Genomic DNA, 16,502 nt, shown 5'->3' with positions numbered 1-16,502 from the left:
CGGCTTCCCAGTGACCTCGCTTACTTCTGCATAATAACCTGCTCCAGAACTTAATGGTCCTAACACCGTAGTTTAGTATTTCTCACGATTCTGTCAGTTAGCTGCCCTCAGCTGGGCAGTTCTGCTGGTCTCACAGGGGTCACTCATGCAGCCAGTCCTTTGCTCCGCTGGTGCGAGAATCGATCCCGTGTCTGGCGTCTCAGCATTGGCTGTCAGTTGGCCGTGGGCCGTCTCTCTCCACATGGCCTCAGTCATCGGCAATTACAGGGACTTCTACCGTGGCAGGGGACGTGTTCCAAGAGGCAAGGCCACTTGAGGCCCAGACTCTGGACCTCACACGTTATGTCTGCACATGCTACTTACTGCTCCAGGCGAGTCACAGGTCTAACCCAGCTTCGGGCAACAGGGAAACAAGATTCCCACTTGGAAGGAGGAGTTGCAAATTACTGTGGCCATCGTTTCTCATCTACATCAGTGTGGCAGAAGCAGTTACGACTCTGAAAGCTTAGTCTAGAACAGCAATTCTCAATCCTGGTTCCTGAAGAGTAGCAGAATGTGCCACTCCAAAATACACCACTTTCGCAGAAGGATTATTTTGAGCTAAAGGCAACTAAGCAGCAGCAAATACAAGAAAAGCTTCCTGCTCTGTACGATGCCAGAGGGGTAGTAGACTTGTTGGGGTTATCACTTTGTGAGGGGAGTAAATATCTAACCATTACGTTGTTTTGTGTACCTGAAACTAATAATAAAAAAAGAAAAATGTTAAATTGATTTGTCAAAAAAAAGAAAAAAGAAAAGCTCTCTGCTTGCCCTGCCCATTTGCCTGAAAGGAGGATATAAATTTGTAAAGACATACCCACTCCTCCTTCTCTAGCAGGAAGGACAGAAGTTAATCATGAGACAACTCTAAACCTTTATGAGCCCAGAGAAGGCACCAGGGAATCTACATAACAAACTTTACTAATTAACCCTTATCTTCCATTAGTTCCCTCATATATTATCTTCCCACAGTTTGCTGTCCTAGAAACTCAAAATCCTTTTCCTTTGTCTTGTCATTTTTCTAAAACTCCGTGGTTCTTTTGTTAAAATGCTATGTAAGTCCAGATTCTAACCAGCCCTTTGGGTTACTCAACACTGAGTACTCCCATGGGGATGCACAATGCAAATGTTCATAAACTTGTTTTTCTCCTGTAATCTGGCTTTTGTCAGCCTAATTTACCGGGCCCCAGCAAATGAACCTAAGATTGGTAGAGGCAAAACAGCTTATCCTCCCCTACACTACACATTATAATTGCCTGGTGAGCTCTTAAAAATATAGACATACCTCATTGTATTGTTTCACTTCGTTGCACTTCACAGATGTTGCATGTTTTACAAATTGAAGGCAAGACTCGCTACCAGCAAAAAAGATTAAGACTCGCTTTATTGCAATACTATGGTGGTCTGGAACATAAACTGCAAAATCCCGAGGTACGCCGTACTTACGTAGAAATACCAGGGCTCTACTTCATACCAGCGAAATTAGAATCTCCAGGGGTGGGACTGAGGCATCAGTATTTTTTAAGAGCTCCCCAAAGTGATTCTCATGTGCAGCTAGAGTTGAGAAAAACCTCAGCGTACCCTGGGGCTCTTGTTAAAATCAGATTCTAATTCAGTAGGTCTGGGGTGCGGTAAATCTTGAGATTCTGGATTTCTAAACAAGCCCCTAAATTATGGATTGACAAACTATGCCCAGCAGGGTGGATTTGGCCCTCCAGCAAAGAATGGCTTTTGAATTTTTAAAGCATTGTTTAAAAGAATATTTTAAAGCATTGTTTAAAAGTCAAAGAATATGTGACAGAACGTGTGAGTGGATGTAAAAATAAATGACTTAATAAGTGACTTATCTGAAATAAGATCAGGAAAAAAGTGAAACACAAAATGGAGACGGTCACTAGAGGTATACGAGCATAACACTCATGAAGACAGGCCTTTTAGCTTTGCTGCTTTGGTCTTGCCAATAACCAGTGATTTGTGAAAGCAATCTCATGTGCTCAAACTGGGAAGCTCTCAGGAATATTTGACCTACCATTAGCTATACAATTGTTATGGTTCAGTTTTTTATAATATGATCCCATAACTTTTACACAGAAACAGTCATATCTTATATTTGTTGGCTTAACGGTGACTGAGGTAGGGTGAGTTAAAAACCAGATTTGTTTTTAACAATGTGAGGATAAAAGCAATGTAACTCAGATATGTGCACAAGTCAGCACTAATGTCTGTTACTAACGATTTGTGTGAATAAACTGAGTAGAAATGGCCTAATGTAAAAATGGAGACAAGATGTATCCAAGCATCCACACAATAGGTTCATTTCACTTAAAAGAAAATAAGATGTATTTGAAGTATTTAGGGGAGGGGGGAATTCTACATAAACTCTTGCATGCCAAAATTATTTTCTTAAAACCCATCCTGAGTTAACAGATGTTGAATTAAACAGGGAAAAATAATTGAAAATACTTGATTTACTAATTTGTCAAGTATTTTAACTAAATATATGTTAAGACTGACATCCCAATCTAAAAAATTTAAGCTCCATGTAAGTGCTACAATCAACTATTTTCTTCTATTAGGTAACTCCATACAACTGACAAATTATACAGACTCTTTCAAGCCTAAACCATTTTTCAGAAGTGCTGACAGAAGTTTGATAATGGTAAAACTTCTACAGAGCCTAAGTGAGATTTTCCTTTTTCTGTAAAGGGCCAGATAGTAAATACCGTGTTTCCCCGAAAGTACCTGGTTGGACAATCAGCTCTAACGTGTCTTTTAGAGCAAAAATTAATATAAGACCTGGTCTTATTTTATTACAGTATAAGACCGGGTCTAAAATAATATAATACTGGGTCTTACATTAGCTTTTGCTCCAAAAGACGCATTAGAGTTGATTGTCCGGCCAGGTCTTATTTTCGGGGAAACACGGTACTGGGGTGCCAAAAATATGTATACACATGACTTGTATTTATCTTTTGTAATTGGTATATATTGAGTATTACAACTTTAATACAGTTTTTTCCTTCCTTAAAATCATATATATGTTTTTGGCACCCTCTGTATTACAGTCAATGTGAAGAACAACTTAAATCTGTTGCATATTACTTTGTTTTGCAACACTTTAAAAACGTAAAAACTGCTTGGCTGGTGGGCTGCCTTGGGCCTGCTGTTTGCCCAAGGTTTCTATCACAACCTGCAGTGCTCGTAAAAAATACAAATTCTTCAGGTCTATTACTTCAGAACAATGAATGGGCCCAGAACTCTGCTTTTTAACAGTATCTCTAACTTCATTCTCCTGCATACTAATTTCAGAAGCACAGGAAGTCAAAGCAAACCTAATAGTGATGTATGGTAACTCATGCTCCCTATTAAGTGCTTATTTCCAGAGGCAAGTAGGCACATACTCCATTTCAGCCTTACCTACCTACATCCTCTTGGAACGCACGCTTCTACGCAACCACAAAACTGTCGGTTTCAAACTACACAGAAATAGCAAACACTAAAACGTTAGATGCTAAATCACATCTTTCTTCGTTCGTTCGTTTTTTCCAAATGGTCTCCAATTTTTACTGGAGGTTCCTCAATCATTTTTCTTTTGCTTTCCCTTCCTAATGCATATCTTTATTATTTAATTTAATACACTTGTTGCCATATTCATTTTTCTTCCCCCTCAAACATGCAATTTCAACTGGGATTTGGCGAAGACAATGGAATCGGGATTACTGAAATCTATCACCACCACCACATGACCCTCCCCCTTCTCCATCTCCCCAGGAGTTTAAGATTAGCGCCTCACATTTCATGTTACAATGTATCATGAAGTTAAGGAACAGTCACAGTGTACCATGAAGTTAAGGTACAATGTATGCATGTTTTTCACAAATCCCTGAACTGATTCACTCGGAGACTTATTAGAACTACAGGTTCTTCCACTCCCTCCTGCTTCTGAGGGTGGGGCCTGGGAGATAATCCATTCTACGAACATTCCAGGCGATCCTTAAGATTAGATAAGTACTCCACCATATTGGAGCCTCAATTATTTACCACCAGCTGGAGCCCCCAGTGTTAATGAATACTCAAGTTCCTTGCTACTACCACCCACCCCGTGGATTCCAAGGCACAATCTAACCAAATCAGAAATTGGGTTGAAACTATGGATGTAAAAAAACGAACAAAAAGCAGAGTCAAATACATATCAGAATCTTGGACAGTTGAGAGACTTCTCTATTCTCTCAGTTTAGAATTGAAGTATTAAAATGCAAAAGCAGCAAATACTAATAAACCACAGTCTTCATACAGCTTCTACTCAGGAAGATTAACTTTCTTTCCAAATCATCTGCAATCCAAACATGCCACTGTCTCAATTCTTCAACAGAAAAGCGTCTCCTATGATTGCACGAGGCAAAAATGATGTCCTCCTCTGACTCCATCTTCCCTTAGCTCTATAAATGCTAAAGAAGGTAATTTGTTGAACATAAGTTTGATAAAGGCCGACAGAAAAAATCTCAGCTCTACTATTCTACCAGTTGTGTAACAGTTTCACTTAAAAATTAAGTCTAGGGATGGGTGAAAAGGAGTGAAGAAGAGGGACCAACTTCCAGGTATAAAACAAATAAGTCACAGGGATGTAATGTACAGCACAGGCATGTAGCAGTAATATCTTAACTGTGTACAGTGACTGGTAGTTACTAGAAATACTGCTGTGATCGTACTGTAAGGCAAACAAGTGCAGAATCAGTGCTGAACACCTAAAACTAATATAATATGGCATGTCCACTATACTTTAAAAAAAAATGCTTCACGAATAAGAAGATCAAAAACATATTTGTAATGGGTCCAGTGCCTTCCTCGCAGCGTTACGAGGCGTGGCGCGCACTCAGCCCTCAGCTTAGTTCCCCTTCCCGTCGAGTCGCTCCCGATGGGAAAGGCGACCGTGGGGCTCGCCCAGCGCTGAGGCGAGAAGCGAGCGCCGGACGGAGGCGAGAGCAGAACGGGGCCGGGAGAGAGGAAGGGGCAGGTGAGGGCAGCGGGTGAGCCGGGCCTCCGCCCGAGGATGCGCGGCCGGAGCGACGGGGCCGCGAGGCGAGGAGCCGGCAGCGGCGGTCATTACCTGCGTCCGAGCAGCCGCGGCGGCGCTAGGGCCGCGGAGAGCTCCTCGTAAGTGCGGCCGCCCCCGGGGGGCGCCCAGGCCTGGCCGCAGCCCCAGCCCCGGTGCGCCCAGCCTCGCAACGCCATCTTCCCAACCTCTGCCCCACCATGGCCCGACCTTCCCAACCCCTGCCGCGGAACCACTTCCGGGGCGAAGGCAGACCATAGAGCACCGAGTCGCAGCCTGGAGCGCCACCGCGCGGCTGAGCCGAGGCCGGACCCCCCCGAGGGCCCCGGGCCGCGCCGGCCGGCCCCCCCCCCCCCCCCCCCCCGCATCCCTACGCCGGGACCTGGGACAGGCGTGGACGAGCCTCCAACCCGTTTGCAGATGAGGCCCGGAGGGAAAACTAGCGTTTACTGAGTAATGCCCTGCACCAGGCACTTTCCCTAAAGTTATTGTATTAATCCCCCCCCAAACCCTTGAGGTTGGTACTTTCACTGTTTTGCAGTGGCTCAGAGGTTCAGAAAGAGAGTGGAGGAAACAGCATTGCAACCCGAGATTTCTTAAATTACCACTCGATTTTTCTGCGTCTCACCATTTCATTATGACACTTAAAAGGATGTGCCTCATATCTTTAACAAAAAGTCTAAGCATGAAATGAAAATCTGTATTCTAAATAAAATTCAAACTTCATGATTCAGCCCTTGCTCTCTGTCGGTCAGCTTTATTTCCTGACACCCCATCCTTCCCTCAGACCCTAGCTGCAGCCGTACTTAGTCATCTGCAGTTCCTGAAATGAAACTTCTCCCAAGTTCCTATTTCTCCCGAGTTCACACACCATTCTCACCGCTGGAGACACCTTTACCTTCTCTCCCTGCTCGGAATACCTAACCAACGTGTCTTCAGGCCAACCACAACTGTCTACACAACTACAGAAGCTGTAGAGGAGGAAAAAGTTTTGCTGGACCCTCTTAGGGTCTCTAACCAGGTCTGAAAATTAACTGACAATGACAAATTAAGGGGAGAAAAGGATACACATTATATTGATGTTTTGCATGTACTTGGGAGTCTTCACAAGAGAATGAAATAAAGTGACCAGAACAGGAAGCTTTTATACCTTCTAGACAATGACACAGTAATTTGTGAGTAATTGACAAGACAGTGGAGTGAAGGCGTAGTCCGCCTAGGACTGGGTAATCCTTATCTTAACTAGAAGGGTAAGAGTTAGTTTAACAAGGTTTGTTTGCACATTGCTCTGGTTCCTGGTCTCTGGCCTCTGGGCTTAAAGGGTCTGCCTCTAGGGAAAGACACCTTTATTTCCTGCTTTTAGGCAGAAAAGTGGGAACAATGTCGGCATTACTGCTTCTTAATTGCCTTCAGCTCAAAATAACTTTTATGTCAAAGAGGTATATTTTGGGGCGACATATTCTGGTTTCCTTTAAGACCTTCCCTAGAACTTCACTCTAATTTGCATGGCCTTCCTTTATGCTTTTATACTGCTCTGTGCATATCACTATAATAGCACCCCATTCTGTAAATGCTTGTTAAATGTACCTACAGTATGCCAGGCAGTGTACTAAACTTGGGATGTATTTTAAAAGACACTGTCTCTGACCTCACAGAGACCCTACTCTATTGGGGGAGAAGAGACCAAGTAAAAAAACAGTCTATTACAATACACTGGGAGAAATGCTATGATCAGTGGAGCAGAAGTCTCTGTAGGAGTTTACCGGAGGAGGAAATAACACAGTCGAGGGACAGAGAATGGGAGGCAGAGGGCAAGGCTTCCCAGAGAAACTAATGGAGGTCACCAAGAGGAAAGCTGGGCCGAATGTTTCAGAGACAATAGCATTTGTGATGCCTTCCTGGGCATCACTTGTTTGAGAAACTAAAATAAATTCACTTTGGCTTTGCCATATGTCATGCAGGGTGTCACGTGGGTTCTCTGGTCCCACTCCCTGCACAAGAACACAGGATATGGTGAGGCCAAAAAGGAGCACCCATGGAGCCATAGGTAGGGGAGTCATACCACTATATTCTCGCTGGCGGCTGGGTTGGAGACACAGGAAGCAGGAGCCACATGATCCGCAGCCTACCGTCCGCTTCTCTGCCAACCCACCTCACTTGCTACCTGCAATCCACCGTGCTATCTGCAATCTGTGCTTGCCAACCACCATCCGCTGGTAGCATAGCCATGGCAGTTATATTAGTGGCCAGTGGTTCACTGATTACAGCTGACGGCCAACTAGCCACAGCTGATGGCCATCCAATCACAGTTGATGGCCATTTACTACCCGAGCCAGCACCTTTCCACGTGAGGCCGAGAGCCTGGAAACTGCACTCCTGGCTCTGTCCCCACACCATAGGTGTCAAGTTTGGGATTTGATTTTAGTCTATTTGCAAGCTAGTAAGTTTGGATGCTGACAGAAACAGAAGACTCCTGGGTCAGAGACAAGGCTGTGACCCAGGGCACGACAAGCAGCACGAGCATCATGTTTGCATGAGTTCCCCTTGTTCTCCAAGGCCATGGGCCAGATGGATGTTGAACATGCAGGGGATGTGTCTCTCAACTGAAGAACACTGAACTTGAGTTATCTACCATTTTAATAGTAAGCGGTAAGCAAGCAAACAACCTTGGAAGATGAAGATGTTTTCCTGCATAGCAAAGGGCAGGTTTCCTTGCATCTGAGTCTATTTGGACTGCCCTAAGGAAATGCCATAGACTGGGTGCCTTACTCAAAGACATTTATTTCTCACAGTTCTGGAGGCTGGAAGTCTGAGATCTAAGTGCCAGCAGGGTCAAGTTCTGGTGAGAGCTCTTTTCCTGGTTGCAAACTGCTGACTTCTTCCTGTGTCCTTATGTGGTAGAGAGAGAGCGAGCAAGCTCTCTGGTGTCTCTTCTTATAAAAACACTATTCCCATCAGGAGGGCCCCACTGTCTTACCTCATCTACACCTAATTATCTCCCAAAGGCCTCAGCTCCAGATACCATCACGTTGGGGAGTAGGTCTTCAACATACGAATTTTTAATTTTAAGGGGACACAATTCAGTCTATAATACTTTGGAAGAAAGAGTTGGTATTGCCCTACAGAGCAAAGGCAGGCTTACTGACCATTGTAAAAGATTCCAGTTCTCTAAAGTCAGCATTCCTCTCCTATAATGAAACCCATTGAGTGTGCAGGTGCCATTTACCCTCTTTGAGTTATTTGCCCCGTGGGAATTGGAACTCAGGGAACCGACACAGAAATGCTGACACTGGCTAATGCTGTTGCTGTGAGCAATAAATTGTCCTTCACCTCTGACCCCAAATTCTTGTGTTTTCTACCAGCATCCATAAAAGCGTGTCAGGCTAACTTATTGTTTGTTGATTTTTTTGATGGTAGCCTTTCTGACAGGTTGTGAGATGATACCTCACTGTAGTTTTAATTTGCATTTGCCTGCTGCTGAGTGACGTTGCGCATCTTTTCATATGTCTGTTGGCCATCTGTATGTGCTCCTTAGAGAAATGTCTCTTCAGGTCCTCTGTCCATTTTTTAATCAGATTGTTTGTTTTGGGGGTATTAAGTTGTATGAATTTTTTACAGATCTTGGCTATTAACATTTTATCGGACATATCATTGGCAAGTATCACCTCTCATTCAGCAGGTTGTCTTTTTGTTTTGTTGATGGTTTCCTTCACAGTGCAAAAACTCCTTAGCTTGATGTAGTCCCATTTTTTTTTCTCTCTTGTTTCCCTTGCCTAAGGAGACATATACCATATATATATATATATATATATATATATATATATATATATATATATATATAAAACTAAGCAATAGCAGAGAGTTTACTGCCTATTTTTCTACTAGGAGTTTTATGGTTTGGGGTCTTACATTTGTCTTTAATCTAGTTTTAGTTTATTCTTATATATGGTGTAAGATAGTGACCCAGTTTCATTCTTTTGCATGTGTCTTGTCCAGTTTTCCCAACACCATTTAATGAATAGACTATCTTTACCCCGTTGTAAATTCTTGCTTCCTTTGTCATAGATTTATTGACCATATAGGTGTGGATTTATTTCTGGTTCTCCATTCTGTTCCACTAATCTATCACCACAATCAAGATACAGAAAATTTCCATCACCCCAGAAAGTAACCTTGTGTCCCTTTATAGTCAACCCGTAACCCTCACAACCACTTATCTGTTTTATGTCTTATAGTTTTGTCTTTTCAAACTATCTAGAAATGAATTCACACAGTAAGTTTTGGTATGAAAAAATATTTTTATTTCTTTTGGTTAAATACCTAGGTGTGAAACAGCTGGGTTGCATGGTATAATGTTTAATTGTCCAAGAAATTACCAAACTGTTCCCCAATGTGGTTGTACCATTTTATATTCCCTCCAGCAGTGTGTGAGGCTTCCAGTACTTGGGATTGTCGGGTTTGTTTTTAGCAATTCTAATAGGCGTGTAGGGGTATCTTATTTTGATTTTAATTTGCATTTCCTTAATACAAGTTGTTCTTTTTAAATAAACAAGACTTGTCTGGAGACACAATGTTTCAAAACTGGGGGCTCCTTGGGAGGAAGTAAAGGGAGTCCTTGGTGGAGAACTTGTTGGAAACAGTTGCATTGGCTGCTGGCTTTGCCTCCTACAGAAAGACTGGGGGAGCTCTTTCCCTGTCCTGTCTGCAGGGACCTGCAGTTCTTCCCTCTGATCAGGAGAGGGCAGGAGAGGCCAGAAAATAAGCTGTCCAGTGCTCTGTTTATCAGGCTCCAACATCAATAGTATTTGGATGCATTGGTATATTCAGTTTTGCTGGAATGCCGTTCCCTCTGAACCTACTTAGATGCTACCTTGTGAGACTTGACTTCCCAAGTTAATCTTGTGCAATGAATCAGTGCCAAACTTTAACCTTGTAAAATCCTTCCCTGCCAAATCATAACTACTAACCTACCTTACGAACTGAATTACCGAAACTGAACTACTATTTTAGAATCCTTACTAAGTATACTCTCCAGTATTACTCTGTAGAGCTTGTGTTGGGGGAACCATATACAGCTGAGCTGGGTGAACCCCTCCAACTTTGCAGGGGCTGAGAGACACTGAGAAAGGACTGTAGGGTACAGGTCTTCACACCCCCAGGTGGCTACAGGCCCTCCTCCCTAGGACCTGGGCTGGGGCAGCTCAGACGGAGCACTGCACAGATCTTCTGAGGCTGGGGTGCAGAGTGCCCCCAAAGATGTACTCCAGCTTGAACCCTGGGCTCCCCTCTGGAAGTTGGAACCAAAAGGTCCTGAAGAGGGTGGCAAACATCAGGAAGAGCTCCATTCGAGCCAGCTGGTCCCCTGGGCACACCCGATGCCCTGTAAGTGAAGGAAAAGGTCAGAGGGTGGCAGGTGTCGCTGTGTCTGTTCCACCAAACCCCCTACCCAACACCAACAGCCCAGTGCTGTGCCCAGTACCTGCAGAGAACGGCAGGAAGGCCTCATTGAGCAGGAAGTTTCCGTCCTTGTCCAGGATGTTGAACTGTTGGGGGTGGGAGGGGTCTCCCAACATTCAGAGTCATAGAGCACAGAGGCCAGGTGGGGTAAGATGATGGTGCCCTGTAGAGAGGAGCTGGTTTGGCTCAGGGAGCCTCAGCTGGCCCAGAACCCAGTCCCGACACTGGGCTGAAGTGAGCTTGGAGAGCACCCCACATGCTGGTAGGAGTGGCCAGGGGGTGGGGGGCCTCAAGGAGATTCATCAGGCAGACCCTGTCTGGGTTCCCTCCGTCCAGGCTCACCTCAGTGACATGGCTGAGCATTACACTCTCCTGGCTAAGGGCCACCCACCCCATCCTAAAAACTCCCAACCTAGGCCAGAGATGGCTGCTGCCCCCTACGGAGAATTCCAGAAGCTGTGGGCGTGGCTGGAGAGGACCAAGTTCTGGACAGGGCAACAAACATTGTGTGTGTGTGTGTGTGTGTGTGTGTGAGAGAGAGAGAGAGAGAGAGAGAGAGAGAGAGAGAGAGAGAGAGAGAAAATGGAATGGAAGACGAAAAGGAAGACTGAATCAGACTGAATAATAAGGAGAGGAGACAGAAGCTTCCCTTTTAGGACTGGGGAGAGGAGAAGGTGAAGTCTAACCCTCACGCTATCTCAAAGGAGAAGTGAGTGAATGGAAAGAGAATCCAACTGATCAGATGGCAGCAGAGAGAAGCCGAAGGCTCCTTGGGTCACTCCTGCTCCTTGCACTGACCAGGAGGCCAAAGTGGAGCCAGGAGGGGCTTGGTGATGAACCTGGGACCTGGGGCACTCAGCTCCAGGAGCTCTGGGGAAGGCTCACTTAACGAACACCAGAGAATTAAATCAGCCGTCCCTGTGGGGATCAGAGGATTGGCCGCATGATTTGGCCACACGATTCTAGGTTTTGACAAAGTATCTCGAAATTGAAAACAAACCCAAAAAACTCAGCAGAGTTTAAAGCCTGCAACCCAAACCAATAAAGAATGCAGAAATACCAACAATGCAAATGCTTTCAGAAAGCAGTTTTATTTTTATTTTTAATTTTTTTTTTTAGTTGCAGTATTGCAGGCTGAAGAGAAGGACCTGAGGCTGGTCGTCCAAACCGACAGGCATCCAGTCCTGGTCACTCTGTAGTTTTTGGCAGGGGGCTTGGGAGGTACATGTTCTTGCTGCTTCCTTGTGAGCTATACACAATTAGAGTCCTGGGAATTTCGCCCTGTTTTCCCTACCTGGGATGAGGTAACCTTTGCATTACAATAGTTCTTAGTAATCACCCTCAGATGCAGAGGCTCCTGGCAAGATGCTCTTTTCCCTCCAGAATTATTTATATCCTGTTCTGGGTCATGTTCTGGACTCCTTGCAAAGTGACTGGCTGATCTTAATTCATGGGACAGGCTCAGAGCATAGCCAATCCTGAACACAGAAAGGACAACCATCCCTCTCCCCCAAATGAAAGAGCCATTTGCCTGTTGGGTACCCCCTGGGAATTCTATGCCAGTTTCTTCCCAGCTTCTTCCCAGTAAATGGCAGTTTGGAGCTCACAATCAAATGGAATGTCCGAGGAGAGACAGGCTTGAAATGCTATGGGGGCGGGGGGGCATTGCTGTTGTCACAATGGTTCAGAACAGTTTAGGAATATCTGTAACATTTAATGATCTACTGTCAAGCTTTGATTCTACTTTCAGGAAACATTTCTTGCCCAAGTTGGGAAAGCTCAATATTGATTCCAGGCTGTTAACGGTCCCCTGGAGCTCTTATCACATAACAACTCCTAGAATCCAACTGGCAGGAATGGGCTCTTAATAAGAAAATTTCTAACCCCAAGTGGCATTAAGCACAGCTGAACCTTGGTTCCCTCCCTTTTAACTTGACCTAATTTGGCACAGCTTTTAGACAACCAGGGCCCAAATCCTTCTGCAAAGAACAAGATGAGCTGATGACGTGGTCCTATCCTCACATCCAGGAAATATTTTGTCAACCTACGAACTTGCTAGCCAATTATTGCCACAGACAGTTCAGTATCAGCCAATCAGCAGACAGACGGACAATGCAAAACATCCTCCTCTAACACATTGGTTCATTTACTTACCTGGAGAGGCATCTTTGGAACAATATGAGCGGCAAGGAGTCGGTGGAAAGAGCAAAATCTTTGGAATCAGGGGGACATGAATTTGAAAGTCACTTAAGTCACTAACTGTGTATTTGGGGCAATTACTTGAGCTCTCTAAGCTGAAGTTTCCCTGTCTGTAAAAAAAAGAATAACAATAATAACATCTAAAGGATCGGGTTGTCATGAAGAGAAATGTGTGGAAGCAAGAACCTCAAGTCTGATCAAATTAGTAATAAATTACTAATCACATCCTGGCAAGGCCTTAGGCATCAAGTTGGCCCTGAACCGTGGTTGTGAGAGCTGAGCAAAGACTTGGTGATGCAGAGACTGGGCCCCCCACCTTCCCTCTCATGCACCATCAAGGCTTCCGCTGAGGACAGGACGAAGTGCTGAGTCAAAGCCCCCTTCTGAGGAAAGGCTTGGGCTGCTGGCCACCACTTCTAGGCACAGAGTGGTCGCCCTGCACCAGAGCACCAAGATGAGTGACTGTTTTGTTTTCATTAAACTGTCAACCTTGCCACCTACACATCAGTGCTACGTTACCTTTAAAACGCCTCCCAATGGTCCTCAACTGCTGGCATTCACTCGTCACGAAATCCCTGCCCCTTGAGAGTAGGCTGGATCTACGACTTATTCCTAACGAACAGAATATGGCAAAAGTGATGGGCTGTCACATCTGAGATTAGGTTACAAAATGACAGTAGTTTATGTCTCGGGTGCTCTCTCACTTGCTCTAATTGAGGTCAGCTGCTATGTTTTGCGGGGCCCTATGTAAAGGCCCAAGTATCAAGGAACCAAGGGTGGCCTCCAGCCAACAGCCCATGAACAAATGAAGCCAGAAGATAGCCATACGAGTGAGCTGTAATGGAACCTCCCCCAGTGGAGCCTTTGATGGAGAAACTGACCTAAAATGGTTCCCTGCCACGTGGAACTGACCCAAGATAGTGGCCCGAGTGGAGAGAGAAGTCCCCAGCCGAAGCCACAGCCCACTTCCACATAACCCCCTCCAAGCCACATCCCGAGCCAATCACCAGACGACTCTTACCACTTCCCCAACTCAAGGAAGTCCCCAACCCATAAAAACGTGCTCAAAACCTTGCTAGGGGCTCAGTCTTTGGGGAAGGATCCCGCTGAGCCCGCCGGCGGCGTAATAAAGCTGACTCTCCTAACTCTGAGTGCCGCTTGGGTTCTTTCCGGTCCTGGTATCCATAGCACCTTCAGATGCTACTTGCAGCCCCATCCAACAACTTGATCATAACATCATGAAAAACGTTGAATCTGAGGCACCCAGCTAAGCTGCACACAGAGCCCTGACCCACGGTAACTGTGAGATAATAAGAGCTGTTGTTTTAAATTGCCAAGTCTTGAGGTAATTTGTTACACAATAAGATCGATAGATAACTAGTTCAATCAACATCTTTTATCTAGAATCTGCATGGCTCTCTCAGTCAGCCGTTGTGAGAGCTGAATGATGTAGTGGGCGGCAAGCCCTTAGCACACAGTAAGCTTTGGCAAAGAGCAGGAATTACTGTGTCATCATCCAGACCCTCTCTGAGGCAGAGCTTGTGAAAAAGATTTTGCAGGGTTTGTTCCTCCACGGGGGACTGGAGGGAAGGGGAAGGACCCAGATTTGACCACCCTCTGTGTGCCACATGCTCAATATACAAAGTGTCTTATGCAGTAGAAGCTGTCGTCTCCACTTTACAGATAGGAAAACTGAGGCTTGGACAGGACAGGTACTTTTCCAAGGTTAGAAAACTGGTGGAGCCAGGATTTGAACTTAGGTGATAACCAGTTTGTCCCCAAGAGAACTCTAGCCACCTTTTCTTCTGTGATTGTGATCTTGAGATAGACATTAACACAGGGCCTGACACTTAGTGGGTGCTAAATCATTATTGAATGAGTGAAATAATATCACCCTATTTTACACTGGTTTTGAGAGGTTGAATGAGTTGCCCAAGATCACACAGTAAGTAGCAGGGTGGGACCAGAAACCCCTCTACCTAGTCTGTGGGTCCTGCTCTCTTCTGCCCAGGCATCAAGCAGCCTCTCGCCAGCCTCCCAGTCACCCTTGCTCCTACCTCTGGTCAGTTTGAACTCTTCACCTGCCCAGGTCCTCATGTTTGTCAGTAGTCAAGTTCTGTAGCCTTTGTTTTTGTTTCAACCGTCCTGGAGCCAGACTGCTGAGGTCTAGAGCCTCGTTTTAGTGCTTACTAGGTGTGTGACTTTGGGCAGCTTACGCAGCCTCCCCTTACCTCCGTTTTCTCATTTGTACAATGGAGATGATGATTTTAGCCATCAGGGTTGTTGTACCAGGAGATACACGGTACACTCAAGCTGGGTACATTGAAGACAGTTTAATAGAGATTGTTTACAAAGGTGTACGGTCAGGGGGTAAGGACGCCACAGGCATTGTGCAGTGTTCCGGGGCTAGCCATGGTGGGAGCCCCTTTCTTCTCAAGCTTTAAAGAGTCAAGGGACATTGTTGAATGGGTCTAATGTGGAAAAGCCAACCCTAATCTCTCCATCAATACGGTCACTGCTTTCCCATTTGTATGTCTTTGCTCATGCAGCTCCCTCCGCCTGGCGTGCTTTCTCCCTGCATCTCTACCGCTCGATGTTCTGTCTTCAAGGCCTAGCTCCACTGGATATGGTGACGACAATGCTCACCTCCCAGGGCTGTTGGAGTCTACCCACAGACCAGCTTTCATCATGCTGAGACGGAACAGCATATCCCCAAGGGAGACAATGCCACGGCCGGTGGTTGTCCCCTGTCCCTCCCTGCGCTGACCCATGTGATCGGCTGAGACGAGCCTGGCTGTGGTTGAGTTCCAGGGGCCAGAGGTGAGGCTGTTGTGGGAATGAAGATGTCCCGATGTGTCCCAGGCCGGAGCCCTGCGAAGCAGCAGGGCCTGGGGCTGACTGGTGTGACCACATGGATTTTCTCTTTTGGGAAAAGACTCCCGGGATTTGCCTCCCTCCGTGACGCTGCCTGACAGCATTGGCATAAAAGTGGAGCCCAAGCAGGGTGGGAGAGAAAGGTGGCTAGAGAGAGCTAAAGAAAAGGCTGGAGGGCTCTTGAAGCCCTGGGACCAGGAAGCGAACGGGTGAGGGGAGGCCCAGAACTGTTCTCCCGGCTCAGCGGGCTAGCTTTCCTGGCTGTCTCCTTCCTCCTCTTGAAATTCGGCACCTTCTCCTGGGCTGTTTGAAGGTGCGCTGAGACAGGTACAGGAAAGTGCTGTGGATGATGTACCATGCTAGCGCAAACGTTGTTGCTGCTGCAATTTCCACAAAACGGATCCCTTCTGTTTTTTATAAGTTGCCCTCCTCTCCCCAACAAGTCTTGTTCCTTCTTCCTCAAACTGTTGCTTAAGAAACTACATTTCTCTGAGAGCTTCTCTAGCCAACTCCATCAATCTCTAACCACTACCTCCAAATACCCCAACCATCTCCCATAGTGGTCCTTGCCTTGTTCTGGGTTGAATCCTTGGCTCTGTTAACTACGCTGGGTGTCCACCCCATCTTTTCCACAGTATGACAAGCTCCTAAGGGCAGATGGCAGGTCTCCCTTTCTTTGGATTTCTCTGTCACCCAATTGTTTGGAGTCCCAAGATGCCATTGAGTAGTGTAGACTTACAGATAGGAGAACCTGATGGGCCCCCAAGGCCCCGTCCCCCAGTTCTCAATATTCTTCTTGATGGGAGCTCCTGTATGGCACTCCTTTCACTCATGCCCAGACTCTCTTTCATACATGTCACCTCCTTTCCCCACTGCAATG

General features: G+C 45.8%; 1 protein-coding gene across 1 annotated transcript in view; it reads right to left on the bottom strand.

Annotated features, from left to right (window-relative positions):
• The window catches only part of PARL (presenilin associated rhomboid like), a 32,597-nt gene extending 27,287 nt beyond the window's left edge, over positions 1-5,310 (bottom strand). The window contains exon 1 of the mRNA XM_033135605.1: positions 5,147-5,310. Coding sequence (XP_032991496.1) covers positions 5,147-5,271 — 125 coding nt within the window. The 5' untranslated portion in view covers positions 5,272-5,310. The remainder of the gene's footprint in view (positions 1-5,146) is intronic.
• Between the last annotated feature and the right edge of the window lie 11,192 nt (positions 5,311-16,502).

Source organism: Rhinolophus ferrumequinum, chromosome 2 (assembly GCF_004115265.2).
Source record: "Rhinolophus ferrumequinum isolate MPI-CBG mRhiFer1 chromosome 2, mRhiFer1_v1.p, whole genome shotgun sequence".
NCBI classification, from domain to species: Eukaryota; Metazoa; Chordata; class Mammalia; order Chiroptera; family Rhinolophidae; genus Rhinolophus; species Rhinolophus ferrumequinum.
The sequence above is the reverse complement of the archived record's forward strand: the minus strand, read 5'-3'. Positions and strand labels throughout refer to the sequence as shown.